This window comes from Osmerus eperlanus, chromosome 26 (assembly GCF_963692335.1).
Source record: "Osmerus eperlanus chromosome 26, fOsmEpe2.1, whole genome shotgun sequence".
NCBI lineage: Eukaryota > Metazoa > Chordata > Actinopteri > Osmeriformes > Osmeridae > Osmerus > Osmerus eperlanus.
Genome location: NC_085043.1, coordinates 7759466 through 7781888, shown reverse-complemented (window position 1 = coordinate 7781888; position 22423 = coordinate 7759466). Strand labels below are relative to the sequence as shown.

The 22423-nt window shown below is 47.7% G+C and overlaps 1 protein-coding gene across 1 annotated transcript in view; it reads right to left on the bottom strand.

Annotated features, from left to right (window-relative positions):
- Nucleotides 1-18206: 18206 nt before the first annotated feature.
- Nucleotides 18207-22423, bottom strand: part of nek7 (NIMA-related kinase 7) — a 43793-nt gene continuing 39576 nt past the window's right edge. Inside the window, exon 10 of the mRNA XM_062452558.1 lies at nt 18207-20800. Within this exon, the coding sequence (XP_062308542.1) occupies nt 20690-20800 (111 nt within the window). The 3' untranslated portion in view covers nt 18207-20689. The remainder of the gene's footprint in view (nt 20801-22423) is intronic.

Sequence of the window (22423 nt, the reverse complement as noted above, 5' to 3'; positions counted from 1 at the left end):
AATGGGCAGCATAGTGCAAATGAGATCAAGGTGGCTTGTGCGTAGTGCAATAGCTGTCAGATGAACTTATAATAGATAAGTTAAATGTCACTGGGATTTGTATTGTGTGGGGGTTTCCACAGAGCACAGTAGTGGCACTGGAACATATCTGACTAATACCGGAAGTAACTACCAGAAAACTTCACTTCAGTTTTGATCTACTGTCGGTGGAAAGGCGCCGACAGCAGATGGCTGCTAGAACTACGGTTCCATCTAGAATGATCCATAATCTGTGAGCTGTTGTCCAACCCCAAGGTGTGGATGGACGAGGGTCAGTTCTTCTGAGGGACGCAACTCTGATCTCTGCGCGGTTCTTACATCATTTCCTGTTGCTTAGTGTTTCTCCATGCCTTACGTAGATATATAGAGTAGTAGAGAGTGTTACAGAGGAGATATATAGTTAAGTAGAGAGTGTTAAATAGGAGATATATAGTGTAGTAGAGAGTGTTATAGAGGAGATATATAGTGTAGTAGAGAGTGTTATAGAGGAGATATATAGTGAAGTAGAGAGTGTTGTAGAGGAGATATATAGTGTAGTAGAGAGTGTTATAGAGGAGATATATAGTGAAGTAGAGAGTGTTATAGAGGAGATATATAGTGTAGTAGAGAGTGTTATAGAGGAGATATATAGTGTAGTAGAGTGTGTTATAGAGGAGATATATAGTGTAGTAGAGAGTGTTATAGAGGAGATATATAGTGTAGTAGAGTGTGTTATAGAAGAGATATATAGTGTAGTAGAGTGTTATAGAGGAGATATATAGTGTAGTAGAGTGTTATAGAGGAGATATATAGTGTAGTACAGTGTTATAGAGGAGATATATAGTGTAGTAGAGAGTGTTATAGAGGAGATATATAGTGTAGTAGAGTGTTATAGAGGAGATATATAGTGTAGTAGAGAGTGTTATAGAGGAGATATATAGTGTAGTAGAGTGTTATAGAGGAGATATATAGTGTAGTAGAGAGTGTTATAGAGGAGATATATAGTGTAGTAGAGAGTGTTATAGAGGAGATATATAGTGTAGTAGAGTGTTATAGAGGAGATATATAGTGTAGTAGAGTGTTATAGAAGAGTAGAGAGTAAGGGAGTGAGCAAGGAGAGGTAGAGAGAGAGAAAGTAGAAGTGAGATGGTGAGATGTAAAATAAAGATAGAGATTGCTTGTAGATCAGAGTGAGTTTTTAGATATGTTTTTAAAATATTTGAAATGTTCTGGTCATTTGACCATTCTACGTTGACAAAGGAGGTACATACAGATTTCATTAAGGGCATTGCGTTCGTTTCAAGAATATGGTAAACTGTTTGTCTCTTGTTTTTAACCTTTGCGTTTGTCTGTACAGTGTCTGTGGCCAGAAAAAAAAGTCTGAGAAATGTGTAAATTTGTCCAGAATTACTTCACTTCCCTCATCTGTTTTTTTCACTTTTGGTTTTTGACTCTTTTTCTTTCTGTTTGTTTCACACCGTGGCTACGCCTATCTAAGTACGGCCTCGACCCTCTCCTCTTCTCTGGGGGCTTCTTTTCTTCCTCTCACAGGTGGGAGTATCCTTTTACCCTCTTAAAACCTTACATTACTGTATGTCTGTATCATCAAGTATCATCAGTCTTTGCTGTTTGCATTGATATGTATTTTAGTGTGCTCGATGTGAGTTCATTTGGTGAAACCTCGGACCTTGCGTGAGCAGGCCCCATGCTGACGTGTAGAGGGTGCAAGCTGAGGAAAAGGAAGCTAGCATATCTACCACTGTTTCTTTTTTTTCGTTCTCTTTTTTATCTCGCCTCCCTGTGGTCACAGCTGCCCTGGCAGAAAGGCACAGCCTTGTTTTAAGCGGTGTTCCGTGTTTCTACGTCCCTTGCCTCCTTGTCTCCTTGCCCTGTCTCCTTTCCTAGTGTCCGTACTGGAACACTGGGAGCCTGGTTTCACACTTAAAACCAGGCTCCCAGTGTTTCCTCCGCTTGCACCCTCTACACGTCAGCATGGGGCCTGCTCACGCAAGGTCCGAGGTTTCACCAAATGAACTCACATCGAGCACACAAAAATACATATCAATGCAAACAGCAAAGACTGATGATACTTGATGATACAGACATACAGTAATGTCCTACTGAGCATACCGAAAGCCACGGAAATACAACTTTTTCCAACACAGGAAGACAGTTGTAATTCAAATGTTTCGGACCTGCCATGGCTGCTCTGCATGCAGTAATCATGCTGTGTATGTGCAGTACTGTGTCTACCTCAGGGGGTGGGAGGGGGTGTGTGTGTGGGGGGGGGGATTGTGTTCCCAGAAACCCATCACTGGTCAAGACTGAAGGGCTTGCATTTTCTTACCAGAGAAGTAAGGCGAACCCTGCAACCAACACACTTCCTCATTCATCTTCCTTCTCAACACTTACTTCTAACTCATAAGCAAATTATAAAGAGCAACAACCAAAAAGAAAACTCTGTTACTGAACTCGTGTTTGGAAACTTAAAGTCTACAGCGTAGATGTTTGAGCCATCTGTATGATAAAATTTTTATTGTTTGGAGTCACTGACAAATCTTCATGAGAAATTACGTATTTCCTCAATTTAAACAAAGCTGTTTACGCCTTACTGTGCTACTCTGCAAGCTAAAACCCATCAGGCAACACATGACTTCTGGATGGGTCTGCTCACACAGGATCAGTGTGCTTTAGAACCACTAGGGGGCAGTGTGTCCCCATGTTAAACATGAGGCAGGGGTAGAACCAGAAGAGCATGTAGTTACACAAGTTACAATTAAACTACATGATCTTCGAAAGTGCCCAGAGTGTACCTGGAGGAAAGCAAGCAACAATTATATAATTCACAGCGAGTATAAGTAGCTAAATCAGTTACAACTAACCAACAAGTGCAACAAGTCCTTCAATAGGTGTCATTGAGTTCCTGGAGGAAATAAACTAACATCAAAGCTGGAGGTGGTGCTTGGCCATCCAGGCGGAGATGTCTGTGAGGCAGGCCTCGATTCTAGCTGAAACACACACACTCACACACCCACACACCCACACACACACCCAGACACACACACACACCCAGACACACAAATGCACCCATACACACATTTTGTGTGCTATTGTTAAACGCGTATGTGTGTATGTGTTTTTTGAAACCTTATTGAGTGAAATCAAGTCGTGCAATAGGCTACATGTTTCATATATGATCAAATGTCTTTATTGAGAACTATATAGCCCGGCATGAGGTGTGTAGCCAACCAGTGCTTGTTTAAAGCTGTCATAACCGGGTTCATAGGAAGATTAGATAGATACTTAGGAACTTCAGGAAGTGACAAGCCACAGAAATATATTTTGTTAATATATAGTATTATTTAATAAAAAGTGCTTACAAAGAAACGGTTGGATGTGAGCGGCATGTCAGTGCAAGTGTAGAGAATCATTACAAACTAAAAAGCAAACAGTGATGATGTTCCTGCTAGTAATGGAGAGCTTATTAAGGACCGAGGCACAACCACAGCTCCTCTACCTGCCTGCCATCCTGCAACAGAAACAAAGACACAGAAACAGAAGACAAGGGAGAGGAGAACCAAACAATGCACATAGAACCAACAATCTAACATGGTTTATACCATCATCAGAACAGGCATAACCTCCCGATCACTACAAGTCATTCAGGTAATGGTAATGTCCTATTGACTCATACAACTGTGAACAGTATCCTTTCTCAAGTAGGATTGAACAATTATAGCCTATTGAAGAAGCTGTGCTTTCACTGAACCACAACCTAGAATCGTCTAGGTGACCACAATAGTGTGTTTCATGCTTGTAAAGTTTGCATTCATTACATTTGTTATATTGCTTGTGTTTGGGTTATTTCCCAACATGTGGCAACAGTGTAGTTTAATTGTATTGAGTTTCTTTGATGTGTTTGCTAACTTGGTGGTGCTAATGAGTGTTACTAATGAATGTAGCCTATTGCTAATGGAGTTTTAATTTATAATTTTGCCTTCTGACTACACTTCTCTGTTTAGCACTGGTGTGTTACGGCCACAGCCACGGCCTGGTCCCTGTCCCTTTTACACCCCCTGCTGGTTCTCCTACACACCTGCCGCCCATTAACTCATCATCCTCCCCTCCTCTCCCCCTCCTCTCCTCCTCTCTCTCCTCCTCTCTCTCTCTCTCTCTCTCTCCTCCTCTCCTCCTCTCTCTCTCCTCCCCTCCTCTCCCCCTCCTCTCCTCCTCTCTCTCTCTCCTCCTCCCCTCCTCTCCTCCTCTCTCTCTCTCCTCCTCTCTCTTTCTCTCTCTCCCCCTCGGCTTTCCAACCACTCCTCGTCAGATCGTTGTCACAGCTACTGTGGTAGGATGCACTTTAGACCCTCAAGCCCAAGCCCAGCCCAAAGCAGCAAGACCTTCGGCCCACCGAGACCTGCCATATCATGAAGATCTGGTGTGTCCAGACACCATACGTCCTGATCAAACACGGAAAGTAACAGAGAGTAGAAATTAGAAGAAATAGTGTCTGGTTTACTTCTTGTTACGGTGCGTTTTCACCCTGCTCTTATCTGTCAGCCCAGCTTCCTGGATGTGTTCCTCAAATCTCAGACCTAGCATCTACTGACTCAGCCAGTGATGTCACAGTATGTATACTACCTTGCTTTACATTACAGGAAGTGTATATTATGTACGCCACTCTGAACAGGTAGTCCTTGTTTAACCGGACCCTATAACTCTTCTCTCTCATTCGTAGCCCAATCCACAGGCATTTCGATTGTGTTGGACACTTTTGAAAGTTTGATCAGATTCAGATGCATTTAATCAAATAAAACATACTTTTCAGAGTGCCTGCAGACCCCTGCATCATGGACTCCATAGACTCATGGAGTCAAACACCAGAAGATATCTGATGGATGTTATTAAACTGCGACATGATCTGCTTACTCGATCTCTAACCAGGTCGACGTGCTTAGCTGGCTCCAAATGTCATTGAGTGTGAAACCAGGCTCCCAGTGTTCCAGTAAGGAAACAAGGAAAGGAGACAGGGCAAGGAGACAAGGAGACAAGGAACGTTGAAACACGGAACACCACTTAAAGCAAGGATGTTCCTTTCTGCCAGGGCAGCTGAGACCACAGGGAGGTGAGATAAAAAATTCACACATTCACAGTAAAATACATATCTATGCAAACAGCAAGACTGATGATACTTGGGGATACAGACATACAGTAATGTCCTACTGAGCATACCGAAAACCACAGAAATACAACTTTTTCCATCACAGGAAGACAGTTGTAATTCAAACTTTTTGGACCTGCCATGGCTGCTCTGCATGCAGTAATCATGCTGTGTATCTGCAGCAGGGCCGTAATCATAACATATATTGGGGGGGATGGTCAAAATGTCCCCCCCAATATATTGATATAAAAATATAAATTAAATATAAATGTGCTACGCTACGACAGGCAACTACGCATGCTGTCTGAAATTATCATTAAAAAAATGTATCATATTCATAACTAATCGTTAAACGTTTTCAGGGGGGGACCTTCAGACTCCCCAGCAGATTTCTTCCCCCCCAATGTTGACTCCATGGCTACGGCCTTGATCTGCAGTACTGTGTCTACCTCAGGGGGTGGGAGGGGGGGTGTGTGTGTGGGGGGGGGATTGTGTTCCCAGAAACCCATCACTGGTCAAGACTGAAGGGCTTGCATTTCCTTACCAGAGAAGTGAGGCGAACCCTGCAACCAACACACTTCCTCATTCTTCTTCCTTCTCAACACTTACTTCTAACTCATTAGCAAATGATAGAGAGCAAAACATATAAATTCTGTTACTTACTGGTACTTAAAGGTGCTGTAAAGCAGAACTGAAAATGAGTTTTAAGTTCATCACACCACAGCAGAATGTATTGTTAACTACCCATCCAAATTAAAATAAAAAAAACACCCACAAGTATGTTAAATTAGGCTTTGAAATCGTGAGAAAATCAGTCTTCTCTGCTTGATACTGGGGGGGGGGGGGGGGGGGGGGGGTCGCCTGAAGGAGCTGAACCTCCGCCCCCTCGAATGTATTGAATTTAGCAACAATAGCAACAACTACCTAAATCAATTGCAGATATCTGGACAGGGGGGGGGGGGGGTCTCTGGTCGTGTATTGCATGCCGCACTATCTGATCAAAATTACAGTTCTCTCTACAGTCAGAGCTCGCTCAAGAAGGTGGAACGTGAGGGAGATACCCTTTCCAAAACTTGTAAGGTTGAATAGTTTGTGACAGACCCAGAGAAACACAATATCCGATGAGGCTAAATCCCGGACAATTTTGGAATCCCTGCCGGGCGCATTTTTTTGGTCTCGAAAAGAGGACATGTCTGGGTAAAAGAGGACATCTGGCAACACATGACTTCTGGATGGGTCTGCTCACACAGGATCAGTGTGCTTTAGAACCACTAGGGGGCAGTGTGTCCCCATGTTAAACATGAGGCAGGCCTCTCCTGTTGGCGTGGGGAGTGGCCAAGTGTATTACAGACAATGCTCGTATCATCATTGTGTATTGTATCATTATTCATTGTGTGTGTGTGTGTGTGTGGTGTAGGGCTACTGAGGTATGGACCCTGTTTGGCCCTCTCTGCAGGAGTATTCATCTGACTGACAGGTACCTAACGAGAGCAGCCTGGAGCGCTCACCCTGCAGCTTAATAGAAACACACACACACCCAGACACACAAATGCACCCATACACACATTTCGTGTGCTATTGTTAAACGCGCATGTGTGTGTATGTGTGTATGGGGGGGGCGTGTATGTGTATGTGAGTCCCACATACACATACCCGACCGCCCCCCCCCCCCCCCCATACCCCCCCAACCTCACCCCACACACATGTTTAACAATAGCACACGAAACCTGGAGCCACGCGCATATTTGGCGCGGGGCTGAGGAGCCGAGGCGGCATAGCCGAGGGGCTGGAGGAGAAACCCGGAGCAGCGCGTCCCCTCGGTGCCCGGGGAGGAAGGAGCAAAGACAGACCAATTAAAATTCCTGGCGGGTGGATACATTGAAGAGAGACATAACTCCGTGACACGCTCTGTCCTCCGTGTCGACAGATCCGGTGCGTTCGCGTCTAGATTAAAAAGGTAGCGCCGTTTTCCCCGCCGCCGTGAAATGTTGACGTGCGGCGTCAGAAATATATAGCATAAGTCACTCACCATAGTGTGGGCGCCCTCGTGCTGTGCGCGTGTGTCAGAGAATGTGTGTGTGTGTGTTTATCTGTGCGTTTGGCTGTGTGTGTGTGTGTTTGTATTCGAGATAAAAATTCCCATAAGGGTCTCCGGACATAATCTTGATTCAGTGTGAGTTCCCTATCCAATTTTTATGTATACATCCTGTGGACGTGCCCAGACACAGGCCTACAGTGCCAGCACTAGCCTGGTCCTGTGTTCCAGCTCTCTCCCTGACCCTACAGCTGGTCTCAGACCTCTCTGGAGAGCATCCTGTCCTCCTCTGGCTCCCTGGAACTACTTTACACACACACACACACATTTATACTCTATACACACATACATATATAAAACACACACGTAAATACATACTATACACACCCGCACATGAATACCTTCATGCTATACTATACACACACACGCTCCTCACGCACTCCCTGCAGGAACTGAAGCTGCCAGTCAGTGCAGGATGGGCTGGGGCAGGTGTGCTGGTGTCTCTGGTGTGGATCAGGGGCCAGAGCTGAGGCAGTCTCTTTTATTTAGACCTCCTAAATACTGGATGAGTCCCATTTACCTGCTACTGGGTGTTACCACTGTGTGCATCCAACAGCTGCACAGAACACAACCACTCCGACTCCACTCACTGTTGCGGTAAACAAGAGATTGTCGAGTTGGAGAAATCGCTTCTAATTTCTATCCGTGTTCGAATTTAGTAACTAACTTTTTTCAATTTTTCAAATCGATTACCCCAGACAGGCTTGTCAATCACGCAAACTTGAAATCTTGCTGTCATTCCATAACTGGATTTCCAACTGTAAAACGGAACTTTCCGCCTGCATAATGTGGTTACCGTAGTTTCTCCCTGACGCCGAGGAAGAGGAGGGGCGAGGGTGGAGGGGGAGCCAAGGCCCTCAGTCAGTCTGAGTGAAGAGGTTCAGAGAGCCTGTCACATCCACCGCTCTGGCGCTCTGAGGGGCCATTTAGAAACTCTGAACGGCAGTTCACTGACCTATCACTAATGAGGCGACCGTCCAGCGCTAGCGAGTGCGTCCGGCGGTCTGGGAGGAGCAGCGCCCTGTATCTACTGACCACACAGCGTATCTCCTGACCGTGTTTGACCACTGCGCTGGCTGATAAGACCACGGTTCACAGCACCGCGTACTGCTCGCTAACAGGAAGCAGCCCCCCCCCCCCCCCCCCCCAGAGTGTACTGTGCCGTTTGTACGCATGTGTGTGCGAGAATGTTTGCGTGCGCGTCATGGAAATGTGCGTTTGTGGGAATGTTTATGTGTGTGTGTGTATATACAAGACTCAAAGATATGAGTTGCCCAGGAGGCCATCCTTCACATCATTCTTTATGTCCAGAACATATATGTTACCTAACACACATGCATGTGAGCTGTGATGCATTCTAGTGAAATGCTGCTCCCTGCATGTTCCTGCACATCCACATCCACATCATGAAGACAAAGATAAACAACCCGAGCTGACAGTGAGCTAATATGAATTGACTACCGAGCCTCATCCTCGACACGTCTGGGAGAATACTATTAAGAATCTGTCTTGGACGGATCGGCGAACGGACCTCCAGTCTGTATCACCAAAGTGGCAGGGCTTCGAAATACACCCGTTTAATGAGAATCTATGGCCGCCCCAAAAGCATGCCCCCCGGCCAGGCAGAGAGCGAGAGGTGGTGACACTCTGGATCATCGTGTTCGCAGGCCACTGCGCGATGGGTGGTCCTTATTCACAGTGTGACGGCCGATTCGGGGGAAGGATTATTACGAAAAATGGACACCAATGCAGTAGCTGTTTCTCAAAGAATATTAACTGTCTGAGACCTGTCGTGGACCAACATGTATTTATATGTAAATGTATATATGTGTGTGTGTGTGTATGTATATATATATATATATATTGTTGTAGTAGAAACAATTATGCTGAGGAGTTCCAGTAAAAGTCTAAATTATTCAAGTCAGAAGAAAAATCCTATCATTCAAATAACCTTCACTTCAAACAGATTACCAATAGACAGATTGATCTGAAAGCTTTCATGAAGTAAAGAAACAGGAACACCGTGAGACGTGGCTCTGTTATGATTATTAACAAGAATGGAGCTTGGCCCCACAGAATTCCCCAGTGCAGGGTCTTGTTCAAATTGCTATACCTCCGAGACCACTATCTCAAAGGTAGCCAGCCACACACACACACACACACACACACACAAATGCACACATACAATGCCTTTGTTATGTTGAGAGCGTTTGGCTCCATTCTGCTCCTGCAGTGTGGGGTTAAAATCAGAAGTAGTTGATTTCACTGGAGAGTAAGGCATGGAACACCCAGCCTGGGGACTCCCCCCGCTGTCTGGCTGGGCCTTCCTCTTGAAATAGAATTGAACAGTCTGAATCCTCAGAGACCAATGTTCACAAAGTCAATACTCACTGTATCGCTAAGTTGCCCGGCGCACAGTGAAAGCAGTAGACTTAGCCGTATTACCATTTCTAAGACTGCTGCGATCCTAACCCCCCCCTCCCCCTCCCCCCTCTTCCTGCCCCAACAATGCCCCACAACGTTAGAAAACACGGCACACTTTTAGATGAGCTGTTCCCGTGTTCAAACACTAGCCAAACCAATTAGCATAATACATTTCAGTTGAGAAGCAAAGCGCATCAAAATCACAGACAGCGCGTTTAGATGTACTAGCTGACGTGGTTAATGCTTTATTATGCTTCTGCGGCATTGAGCAGCCCAGAGTGAAGCCCCGCCCAGAGTGAAGCCCCGCCCAGAGTGGAGCCCCGCCCAGAGGAAGGCCCCACCCAGAGGAAGGCCCCGCCCAGACTGAGGCCCCGCCCAGAGTGAAGCCCCGCCCAGAGTGAGGCTCCGTCCAGTGTCGGTGGTCCCCCTGCTTCACATGCATCATTCTGGTCATTAGCAGAGGGTCAGCTTGGACCTTTGGCCGCTGCGCCGATCTCCCTGGGAGCACAGAGCCATAAAAACCCCAGGCTCCGTCACTCAGTGTCAGTTAAAGCAGAATGTATCAGGTCTGTCTCTGACCCTGCCTGCCTGCCTGCCTGCCCGCCTGGGCCTTCCTCATGAATAATGAATGAGGATCTGTGCGGCGCTGGGATATTAATGGGGCTGAAAAACACAGGGAGGAGCGTGCTTTGTGCTGCCAGCCAGCAAGCCAACCAACCAGCCAATCAACCAACCAGCCAGCCAGCCAGCCTGCCAGCAAGCCAACCAACCAGCCAATCAACCAGCAAGTCAGCCAGCAAGCCAACCATCCAGCCAACCAATCAGCCAACCAACCAGTTAGTCAGTCAGGCAGCCAACCAGCCAGTCAGATGGTCAATCAGTCAGGCAACCAGCCAGTCAGCAAGCCAGTCAGCCAGCCAACCAATCAGCCAACCAACCAGTTAGTCAGTCAGGCAGCCAACCAGCCAGTCAGTCAGTCAGCCAGACAGTCAGGCAGCCAGACAGGCAGCCAGACAGTCAGGCAGCCAGTCAGGCAGCCAGTCAGTCAGGCAGCCAGTCAGGCAGTCAGCCAGCCAGCCAATCAGCCAGTCAGCCTGCTCTTCCACGTCCACCCCTCACCTCCTCTCTGAGACTCCCTCCACAGCTTCCTGTTCCTCCTCTATCCTTCTCCTTCTCTCTCCCATCTCAGATCCCTCCATCCCTCTCTCCACACTGCCTGTCCTCAGCCTGGCAGGCAGGTCAAAGGTCTGCTGGAGAGTGTTCGGGGCGGAGTTGGACGTTTCCGAATTCATCAAAAAGTTGAGGAAGAAGAAGTGACAAATGAAACCCCGGCCGGAGTTGCAGTCACAAGCTGCCGGTTCCTCTCTCTGTCATCCAAGGACATAGCTCTGTCACTAGCTTCCTCCGTTCTCCCTGTGTTCTGTCCTTCTTCCAACCCCTCCATGGTTCTGTCCATTCTAGCCAGAGGGGTGTGTTTCCAGGTCGTGGCTGTCAAGGGCGTGAGGGAAGTTGGGAGGGAGGGGGTCATGGGCACTGGCATCCATCTGGCAGATGATATTCCCTCCTAATCCACCCTCACCTAAACAACAAAACAATAAGAAACAGTATAGCAACAAGAACAAAACGACAAAACGTCTTCTTCCTAAAGAGAGAATCCGACAAATGTCAACAACCAGATCAAATACAGTCACTGTATAGAACAAAGTTTAAACCGGCACCACCCACTCCAGCCTCTCCGCTGCAGCCCCTGTGCCAGGTGGATGGTTCTGCCAGCAGCCAGGCACCAGTCCTGCTTGGCGCCTCTCTCTGCCCTGGTGCTGGCTGAACCAGAGGAGACCAGAGTAACGGGCAGAAACCGCCTGCCAGATTGCCTGTGAGCCAGTATGTTTAAACTGCAGCTCTCCTTTATTTGGAAAATGTCTCGGACGAGGGTCTACTTTGCTAACGGTGTGTTAATTTAGCAGACACTTATCAAAAGGAACTTGCACTGAGCTATGTATCCTCCTTATTGCTTATAATATATAATTTGGATTTAATATGGCACTCTTCTCATGTACAGGTGATGTATGCAGCTTTTAAGCATGTGGCTGTCTGGATCTGCACAATCACTCTGCTGTCATAGAGGTAGTCTCATTCCCCTTACCCAAATGTTTTATTACTGTTAAAATAAAGTTTACATTACTGTATTCGTTTTCAGTTTGTGTTAAGTTTGTAGTATTGGGTGAACAACTGTAGTTTGGGAACACAGAGTCTGATGGAGGAAAATAATAAACAGAATAGACTTCAAGAAGTTTCAAATGAAACTTTTGTGTTGACTGGAACAATGTTTCAGCTAATTACGTCCAAACCCCTCTGACGTCTCTTGGTGAGGGAAACAAAGGCAACAGTCAAAGAAAGTCTGGGAGAAAGAAAAAGAAAAAGCGAATGCTTTCTTTCGCGATTCCAGCTCAACTGTGGCGACGGTGGCGTCTAATCAGTTGGTTTCCCCGCGCCTCTAGGGCGAGCAGCTTCCGTGAAACAACCCTCTGATCAGCGCGCGAAAAAGCTCCCCCGCTGCGCTCTCTGCCGCCCCTGTACCGCGGGTCAGTCCTTGGTGAGTAGGTTCGCTCTGCTGTCGCCTTCATAACGGCATCTCTCACCCTCATTAAGATGCAGGGTTGTGTGTGTGTGTGTGTGCGTGTGTGTGCGTGCCTGCAAGTAGCAACTTCACCCCAGGACTAGCCTAGAGGGGCGCGAGGATTCTTGGCCTCTACTGGGACCTGGCGCGCGACTAGTTGGGATTTCTGCGGGTAGGTCTTTTCGTGTGTTTTGCGTGTGTATGTGTGTGTGTAGTGAGAGAAAGAGAGACGCATCAAGTGATTTGGTGCCTCGGGGTCACACATACAGAGATGGAGTCGGTGCCAATGCTGAGCTCATGCTGGGTAAACAACAAGAGGCTGTTAGATCTTCTCATCCTCATCACTCGCAAAATGCAGATTTTCTTTTGTAATCTGTAAACTAATCAAGACTTTGTGTTCCGTCGCGAGAGACGTCAGACTGAAAGGTTAGGCGTCATGAGAGTTTACCGGTGCTCGCTATTATCCGGTTTATGCCCCGTTCAAACCACAGCATATCTCCACGGTTCAAAAACGTCGAGAGTTGATAAACTACTTGAAAACATGTCGGAAAGTATTTGGGTTAGCATTCAGCCGTTTGCGCTGTGATGGACTGGTATGTAGCGCGTCTGTCTCACGAACTTTGTGGACCGACGCAAAAGTCGTTCATTAGTAGTCTGTATGCTAATATTGACATTCAAACTAATCCAGGGAACACTTTCCCTTGCTCGTTTATTTGCATAAATGCATATTATACCCATCACGCAACTACAGACATCACGGCCTCGGAAACGGAAAAAAACGGAGAATGTTCACAACGTCATTTCACTCTGATATGTCAAAACTGCCACCAGTACTGTCAATGCTTATCATGTTTCGTTGAAGTAGCCTACTTGCTTCTACTGTTGTAATAATTTTCTGTTCGTGAGATGCATGGCTATCTCGATCAAATTCGATAAAGTCCAAGTCCAACCATCCATCTCAACAACTTCACAACATTGAATCCATGGAATGCCTTCTGGTTCAAGTCGATACGATCAACAGCTTGTGCTGATTTTATAAACGAATATACAAACATTTACATTTACATTTAGTCATTTAGCAGACGCTCTTATCCAGAGCGACTTACAGTAAGTACAGGGACATTCCCCCGAGGCAAGTAGGGTGAAGTGCCTTGCCCAAGGACACAACGTCAGTTGGCATGACCGGGAATCGAACTGGCAACCTTCGGATTACTAGCCCGATTCCCTCACCACTCACCACTCAGCCACCTGATTCCCAAACGCAGATGCCCAAACTATTATTACAGAAGGATCAACTCTCTCTCGTTTTTCTAGAAAAAGAAAGTGAGAGAATGTGTTATATAAGCACAAATGGAGCCCTTCCTCGAAATAAACCCCACACTGTGAAGAGAGAAAGGTATCAACATGTATAGTTATAGCACACACTTCCAGCTGACACCTAGGCAGGGGGTATTCAGGCAGAACCAGCCTGCTGTACACTGCTGCAGGTGAACATCAGGAGATAGATAATGATTACATGCAAGGCTGACACACACACACAGGCACACACACACACACACACACACACACACACACACACACACAAACAGATTACACATTTGGGAAAGTGCTGGAGCTGGGACAAGGGTGTTAATTGGGATTTGGGCTGAAGGCATGTCTTTCACATCAGACAATAAACACTCCCAGGTATGCACACACACATTACACACACACACACACACAACAGACACACAATACACACCCACACACTCACCCTGCCAGGCCCCAGCCCCTCTCCCCCCAAACGCATGCTGCTGTTCCTGCGTGGAGGCCTGTGTTCAGCGTCTGAGGCAGAGGGAACGTGTGGGCATCTCTCCCTCTCTCTCTCCCTCCCTCTCCCTCTCTCTCTCTCCCTCTCTCTCCCTCTCTCTCCCTCCCTCTCCCTCTCTCCCTCCCTCTCTCTCTCTCCCTCTCTCCCCCTCTCTCCCTCTCTCTCTCCCCCTCTCTCCCCCCCCCCCTCTCTCTCTCCCTCTGCGTCGTCCTTGTTAACACCCCTGTGTCGTGTCCAGGCGCCCCCACCATACGCCAGGAGCTTTGGTTTCAAACTGACGGTGTGCGTGTTATCGTGCTTGTACTGTGTGTGTGTGTGTTATCTTCCGTGTACTGTGCGTGTATGTGTGTGTGTTATCTTGCATATACTGCGTGTGTTTCCCATCTTGCTTACACTGTGTGTGAGTGCGTGTGTGTTGTCTTGCTTGTACTGTGTGTGTGTGTGTGTTTCCGCCGTACGCCTGATCAGACCTGATGGGGCTCCCCACCCTCCTCTGATCCAGAGGGCCCCAGCGGCTCGGTGGTTTACAGAGGTGAATAAGGGGCTTTCTGGGAGTCAGAGGGGCCTGCTGCTTTGTTGTCTTTCCTCCTGTCAACACACACACATGGACACACACACACACACACGGACACACACACACACACGGATACACACACACACGGACACACACACACACACGGATACACAGATACAGACACACACACACGGACACACACACACACACGGATACACAGATACAGACACACACACACACGGATACACAGATACAGACACACACACACGGATACACAGATACATACACACACACACGGATACACAGATACAGATTCACACAGATACACAAACATTAGTACCTGTCAGCACAGACTCCCTTCTCAACCTCTCACACACACACACACACAACTCACTTTGGGGTTTTAGTGTGTGTGTGTGTACAGGGGCCTCTGTTTGGGCAACAGAAAGATCAAAGAGTTATCGTTTTTTGAGCAGAATGACTGCTTTGATGTCTGCTCCAACGGGCAAGGACTGGTGGGTTGACAAGAGAGGAACTTAGTAAGTCCAATATCTGTCTGTCTAGCATCTGTCTGCAAAAACTACATATTTACAGGTAGTACTGTCTGCAAGCAGGATTGAATGAACACGGTATGTCCTTCACACAGATGACATGTTGACAGGAGAGGTACCAGGGGAGCCATGGGCACCCCACTTCACCATCAAAACAAACACTGCTGATCCTCTGAAAGCTAACCCCTCCCCTCTCTCTTGGTATCTCTTAACCTCTCTCTTCCATTCTCTCCATCTCTCTCTCTTTAAGGGTTCAAAACCCTAAACCCTAACCGAGGAGAGCGATGTCCTGAATGGTTCCTTTTCCTACGTTCTATTGTCAAGTCGGTGAAGCCGTGAGTTTCCACGGCGATGGCGCGTTCCGTGGCGTTCTATAGCCGGCGTGTCTCCGATAAGACCCCTTCATCTCTAAAAGGGGCTCTTTAGGGCCTGTTTAAGTCGAGCCGACAGATGTGGTTATTTGGGGACAGCTCATTGGCCAGTTTACTACCAGAGTGCTTATTTTATTGGACCCGGGCACATGTGCTAGTGACAGTGAAGGAAATCCTTTGGGAAGTCTGGCATGCGTTTTAAACACAGAAGGCTTTAGGAACGCATTAAACCCCAGCTTACTGACCAAGGTCATATAACGATGATGACGAGGATGAAGAGACTACGGCAGGAGGTACACACGAGCAGGGCCATGCACACCACCGCACCCCCCGCCGCACGGCGTCGCATTAAAAACACCACGTGCATCGCAGTGCTTGATCCGAGACGCACGCTGTTGTGTTTTTCTTTCTACGGTTTGAATCTGGGGATTTACAACCTAGTTGGAGCGATCAACAGGAAGTGAGGGAAATATACCCAGGAAGTAGAACCAGCTGTGTTGGGGGTGGGGGGGGGGGAGAGGAGAGGGGGGTGGATGTGGAGGATTGGACCCCCCCATCCCCCCTCCCCCTCCCACCTGTAAACCCACCCTCTGGATCAAGTTTCTTTTGAACAGTTTTAACACAGCATTTGTTTCCAATAGTTACAGTTTGTGAAAACGCCAGTTCCGGAAGGCGGGGATGATGCTTCCGAGTTCTGCTTGCTGGCCAGCGTTCCATGAAGCCTGGCTGGGCTCCTGCGTGCCTCCCCAAACCCCTTGCCGTTTTAGACGGCCACTTGGAGTTTTATTTTGGTTCAGCTCGCTGCGGGCTGCTTGTATTTTACTGTTCCCCCTCAGCGCTGGCCTGAGGGTATTAGATTAGTGTATGAGTGAGTGTGTGTGTGTGTGTGTGAGTGAATGTTTGAAGGTGCGTAAAAGTTTTTGTGCGAGTGAGCGTGTGTGAGTGCGTGTGTGTATAGCAACAACAGATGCTGCCCGTGGGGAACAATCAACTTAAGTATTGGCAAGTATGTGTCTGGATCTCTAAATCGTCAAGGACAACAGATCCAGGGGATTGTCCGGGAAGAAGACTGAGAATTTACACAAGCTAGAGTTACGCCGGCTCATCACAACAAAGGTTCAATCGACACATCAAGATACACAGTTTTACAATAACAGCTTTCAAAGGGTAAACAACTATATTTCTATATTCCAGTGTCCCTGATGATTCAAATCTCCTAGCAAACTAATATGTTTGAAGTTTTGGTTGCCATTGCCAAGCATGCGCCACAAGCTATTTCAATGGTGCAAAAAAACACTATTGATATTTTAGACTTCTAAAACAAAACAAGCAAAAAAAATCCCAATTCCGAGTCCCTCAGAGCGGCCCACTGCCTACCCCACTTCACCCACCGGGGATGAAGAGAAGGAATACTGTTCCCCCTCTCTCTCTCTCTCTCTCTCTCTCTCTCTCTCTCTAAGGGCTGATGTGTGTAATGACTTGCAATTGTAATGTAGATGATACAGTAATCATGCAGATAATCAAACTAAGAACAGTAATTACTACACTTCCAGGAATGATTAGACCTCTCACTCTCTCGTCAGGCTCTGGCAGAGCAGAGAAGCAGGAGATCGATGCGAGAAGCTTCCGGCAGCTTGGTGGGATTCCACAGTGGGAAACTTTGTAAACTTCCCAGTCGGTTGTTCTGCCACACAGAAAAGCGCTGACCCCAAAGCGTTTTAAAAGCTGTAGTTGCTAAGGTGACGAGATAAATTTAACTGCTCTTTATATGAAGGAGGATTTGCTTGATATGTAAATGTTTGGTGTTCTAGGTGGTTTTTGATCGTGGACCACAGGTCATCTATGGTGCATTGTTTTGTTTCCTTATGTCAAGAACACCGTTATTAATAGTGGAAGACGCAATGGTTACATATTACCACTAGAGGGACGAGTGACAAAGGACCACAAATGCAACCAGTCAACATTACAGTCTTAAAGATTTTCATGCAGGCTAACTTTCCATTTCTTATTTTGTATGCAGAATCAATCTTCACAGAAAGATCCATTGTGTCCGGGTAAAGATAAATATCCATCGTGTTTGGGTTCGCAAATTGCCACCGATTCAAGTATCAATTCCAGATATTTACTTTTGTTTGTTTTCACTGTGTTAAGGCTCCTTGGGAGCAATTTGAACAGTGATGAAATTGAACTGTGTTCCCAGAGGAGATCATTACATGGAGCCAACCAGTGTCTCCCTGCTCCTCTCTGGCCACAAGGGAGTGTGTGTGTGTGTGTGTGGGGGGGGGGGGGTGAGTGCTAATGTGTTAGAGTGTGTGTGTGTATGTGTGAGGGGTGGGGAGGGGCTGGTACTGAGCAGAGACTCATGGGGCCAGGTTATGAAACAGAAACAGTCTAATGACCCCACACAAACACATCACTGCCTCATGTTTGACTCCAAATGTGTTTACATTTAATGACATACTGTGAGTATATCTTTCTCCACCTCAAGTGAGGCGGCTGTATGCATTGTAAGCACACAGGACTTAGGGTTAAGTGTGACTAGATACTCGTCTAAATTGTCGTCTAAATCCATATCACGAATGGAAAACCAGAGGTGTAAGATGACACTAGACCAGCTAACGTGGAGCAGAAGAAGAAGCCAAAGACAGTTTCTGTACGTGTTTATTAGGTAGGTAGCATACAAAGCCATGAAGTAAACAGCCTTACACAAAATGTTCCATAAAACAAAAGACAAAAAAAAACTAACGAACTAAAAAACACACAACCATAAATAAAAGCAGACTCTTTTTGTTTTTACTCTCCCAACCACTAAGCCTTAGAGGTTTGGAGAGTAGAGTCTAAGGGGTCGATACCACCTTCAGAGGGCTGGTCCAGTCGCCATGGTGAGGGTCAGGGGTCAGGGCTGACCTCTAGGAGGTCGCAGGGCTGTCCCAGCAGATGGACGGCTCGCGAGAAACACATCAGACCCCACCAATCACAACCCAGACACATCAGACCCCACCAATCACAACCCAGACACATCAGACCCCACCAATCACAACCCAGACAGATCAGACTCCAAAAATCACAACCCGGACACATCAGAATGGATCAGTAAACTAGCAGTGTGTGTATATGTGTGTGTGTATGCATCTATGTGATGGCGTATGTATCCATGTGTTAGTGTTTGTGAGCGTGTATCTGAGTGTGTTGTGTTGATGTCACGATCATCACATTCCCCTAACGAGAAACAAATATCTGATGAGTCTCCTCTTCTCCCTGTGACACATGAAGGGCGACTGAACGAGTAAACAATATTAGTTTGCAGCGACAACAAACAAAACAAAGCCGAACATCATCTTCTTTAAGGCTGATAGATCGAAAGTAAGGCAGGACAGGAAAGCGTTCCTAAGGCTGAGGGGGGCGGGATTATGCAGGGGGGGGATATAACACACAACATAAAACAAATCTATTTGCAATGTTATTCAGATCTAAATATCTAATCTATCTCGTATGATAAAAAATAAACACCATTTTGCATCTGGTAGGATTTTAGCAACATTTGCTATGAGGTGACGATGGTGCTTTGTCACTCTGATTAAGTGTTATTGTAAATTCATGTCATGAGCAAAGCTCTTTTACAGCTGCTGTAAAGCCAGCATTAACAAGGCACAAGAGTTGTAAGAATCCACAGACTTAGCTGGGACAGACATTAATGTCAATAAAAAAGTGAAATTGGACATACCAGAATATCTGGGGACCACAAAAAACAACAAAGATGTGCAAATAAAAAAATAAAAAAAATATTTCCCTAAAGGCCGTCAAGTAATTTTTTGATCCATTTCTAAATTAATTCCCAGAACAACCGTTATGATAAACTAGATGACACTAAATGCACAAATTAGTAAACTGACTCCACACCAAAGCCAGTAGGCAGTCGTTAAACATGACAAGCATACCGCAGGGTCACCTTGGGCTAACGTACCTTCTGCTGGGCTAAACTACCTCGACCTAAAACACTAACCTCAAACTTAGGTTATCCCCACCTTGATCTGTAAACCAACCCACTGTCACCAACCCACTGTAAAACCGAGACAGGAACATCTTCCTGTGTTTAAAACGCGAGATACAGACCAACTCCAGAACACAGCGAACCTACATCCAACTATGTTGGACGTCCAGCTAGCAGGGGTTCCTCTGCGCAGGAAGCCAGACTGTGTCCACTGACGGCTAGGAAGAAGTCTTAGATATACTGTATGGCTGTAGGACACACACAGATACACATATCAACCATACCAACCACTCTGGGCTCTCTGCGTCTTTGGTAGTTTGTCGAACGGACAAGGCTTAAAAAAAGAATTATTATAATTCCTACATGTTTTTATTCTTTCAATTCAGGGACGGCGCTGTCACAAAGATCTAAACACATACGCTGAAGCCATCGCACACCCTGTAACCTACCGTCCCTTGACCACGCCCCAGACCAGTCTCACAGACGACTACTGCTTCACACGTGGCATTCAACATGATCCTTTTTTTTTTGGGGGGGGGGGATACATTCACTTGACAACAACCTCCAGATTTTCAGTACCGGGGTTAAAGTGCAGCGCAGCAAACGTTTTAACGGTTAAAACATCATTTTGGACGATCGCGTTACTATACTCGAGCACAACATATCTCTACACTAACATTCTGACGCATCTGTGTTTAAATACTGTGGGAACAGTTTCCTTTGCTAATGTCTGCATATGCACGTGTGATTTCAGAGCACTCAGCTACGAGAGGCACTGAAGGGGTAAGTGTGCATGTCTATAGTGTATCTAAGGTCACTGTGCCGGCCTGCAGTTAGGTTGAGATGAACAACACGACAAACATCGCACAACTAGAAGGTCTTAAACAAAGAAAAAAAAAAGGAAAAAAAAGGGAGGTTCCTAGGAGAAATACATCCAATCATCTGATTGCTCTTCATTTACCCAGCGTGCATTGGGAGGGGGGGTGGGGGGGGGGGCGTGGCCATCTCTGGGAGCTCCATCAGCTCTGTCTGACAGAACGACAGACTCTACAGGAGACGTGTGGAGGTGTTGGGGAAGTGAGGGAGGAGGAGGAGGAGGAGGAGGAGGAGGAGGAGGAGGAGGAGAAGGAGGGAGGTTTAGCTCCCCAGGGTCTGGTTGTACATGTGCTTGGCGATGTCGTACACGTAGGTGATGTCCGGCCTCTTCTCTGGGTCTGGGTTGATGCACATGTCCACCAACTTCCTCAGCTGGAGAACACAGAGATCGTGGGACATGTGAGAATGGTTACTGCTGGAGGGGGGGGGGGGGGGGGGGGCGTGTTGGGGGGCAGGGGGAGCGTGTTGGGGGGCAGGGGGAGTGTGTTGGGGGGGTAGGGGGAGCGTGTTGGGGGGGCAGGGGGAGCGTGTTGGGGGGGTAGGGGGAGCGTGTTGGGGGGGCAGGGGGAGTGTGTTGGGGGGTAGGGGGAGCGTGTTGGGGGGGCAGGGGGAGCGTGTTGGGGGGCAGGGGGAGTGTGTTGGGGGGCAGGGGGAGTGTGTTGGGGGGGCAGGGGAGTGTGTTGGGGGGGGCAGGGGAGTGTGTTGGGGGGGCAGCGGAGTGTGTTGGGGGGGCAGGGGAGTGTGTTGGGGGGGCAGGGGAGTGTGTTGGGGGGCAGGGGGAGTGTGTTGGGGGGGCAGGGGAGTGTGTTGGGGGGGCAGGGGAGTGTGTTGGGGGGGCAGGGGGAGTGTGTTGGGGGGGGCAGGGGAGTGTGTTGGGGGGGCAGCGGAGTGTGTTGGGGGGGCAGGGGGAGTGTGTTGGGGAGGGCAGGGGGAGTGTGTTGGGGGGGCAGAGTGAGCGGTTCAGGGTTAGTGTGTTTGGTAGGGGGGGAGCCTTCCTCAATCCTGACATCCAAGACATGAACAGCGGGGACAGTCCTGTGCTTCACACTAAAGCCTAGACAGACAGGCTGGGTCTGGGGCATTGTTGTGGTAAAGAGAACCTGGACCAACACACTTCCACAACCTGAGTAACAGGCAACATGTAGCATACTTAAACAAAGCAGTCATGCTGGGTAATAGTAGGCTATGCCTACTGTCTTATGGCCTTGTGAATAGACTTTTCACACACACACAGTCACACGCAAATAGACATGCACACAGACGAACACCAGCACACACTTTTAAAATGACACACACACACACACGCACACAAACGCAGAGATTCCTCTCGGAGGCAGCGTTTCTACTTGAAGCCGAGCAGAGCGCCTGATTGGAGCAGATAGACAGACAGGTTCGGAGGCGGAACAGCGACCGCCATCATTAAAAAAAAAAAAGACAGAAGAAGAACAAAAAAAAGAAAGATGGAAAGGAAAGATTTTCAGAGCGGGGGTCGCTATGGTAACCGCCTGCCGACTTCCTGGCTGCTGTTGCGTGGCGCTGGGCTCGGCGAGCGTCTGTGTGTGAGTGTGTGTGAAAGCGAGAAATAAAGGGAGATGCAAATGCAACCAGTCTGAGAATTAGTCCTGCAGAATGGAGAGAGAGAGAGAGAGAGAGAGAGAGAGAGAGAGAGAGAGAGAGAGAGAGAGAGAGAGAGAGAGAGAGAGGGGGGAGGAGGCAGGGGGTAGAGTGGGGGAGGTGGAGGTGGGAGGAGGGGGGGTAGAGTGGGGGAGGTGGGAGAAGGGGGGGTAGAGTGGGGGAGGTGGAGATGGGAGGAGGGGGGGGTAGAGTGGGGGAGATGGAGATGGGAGGAGGGGGGGAGGTGGGAGGAGGGGGGGTAGAGTGGGGGAGGTGGGAGGGTAGAGTGGGGGAGATGGGAGGAGGGGGGGTAGAGTGGGGGAGGTGGGAGGAGAGGGGGTAGAGTGGGGGGAGGTGGGAGGAGGGGGGGTATAGAGTGGG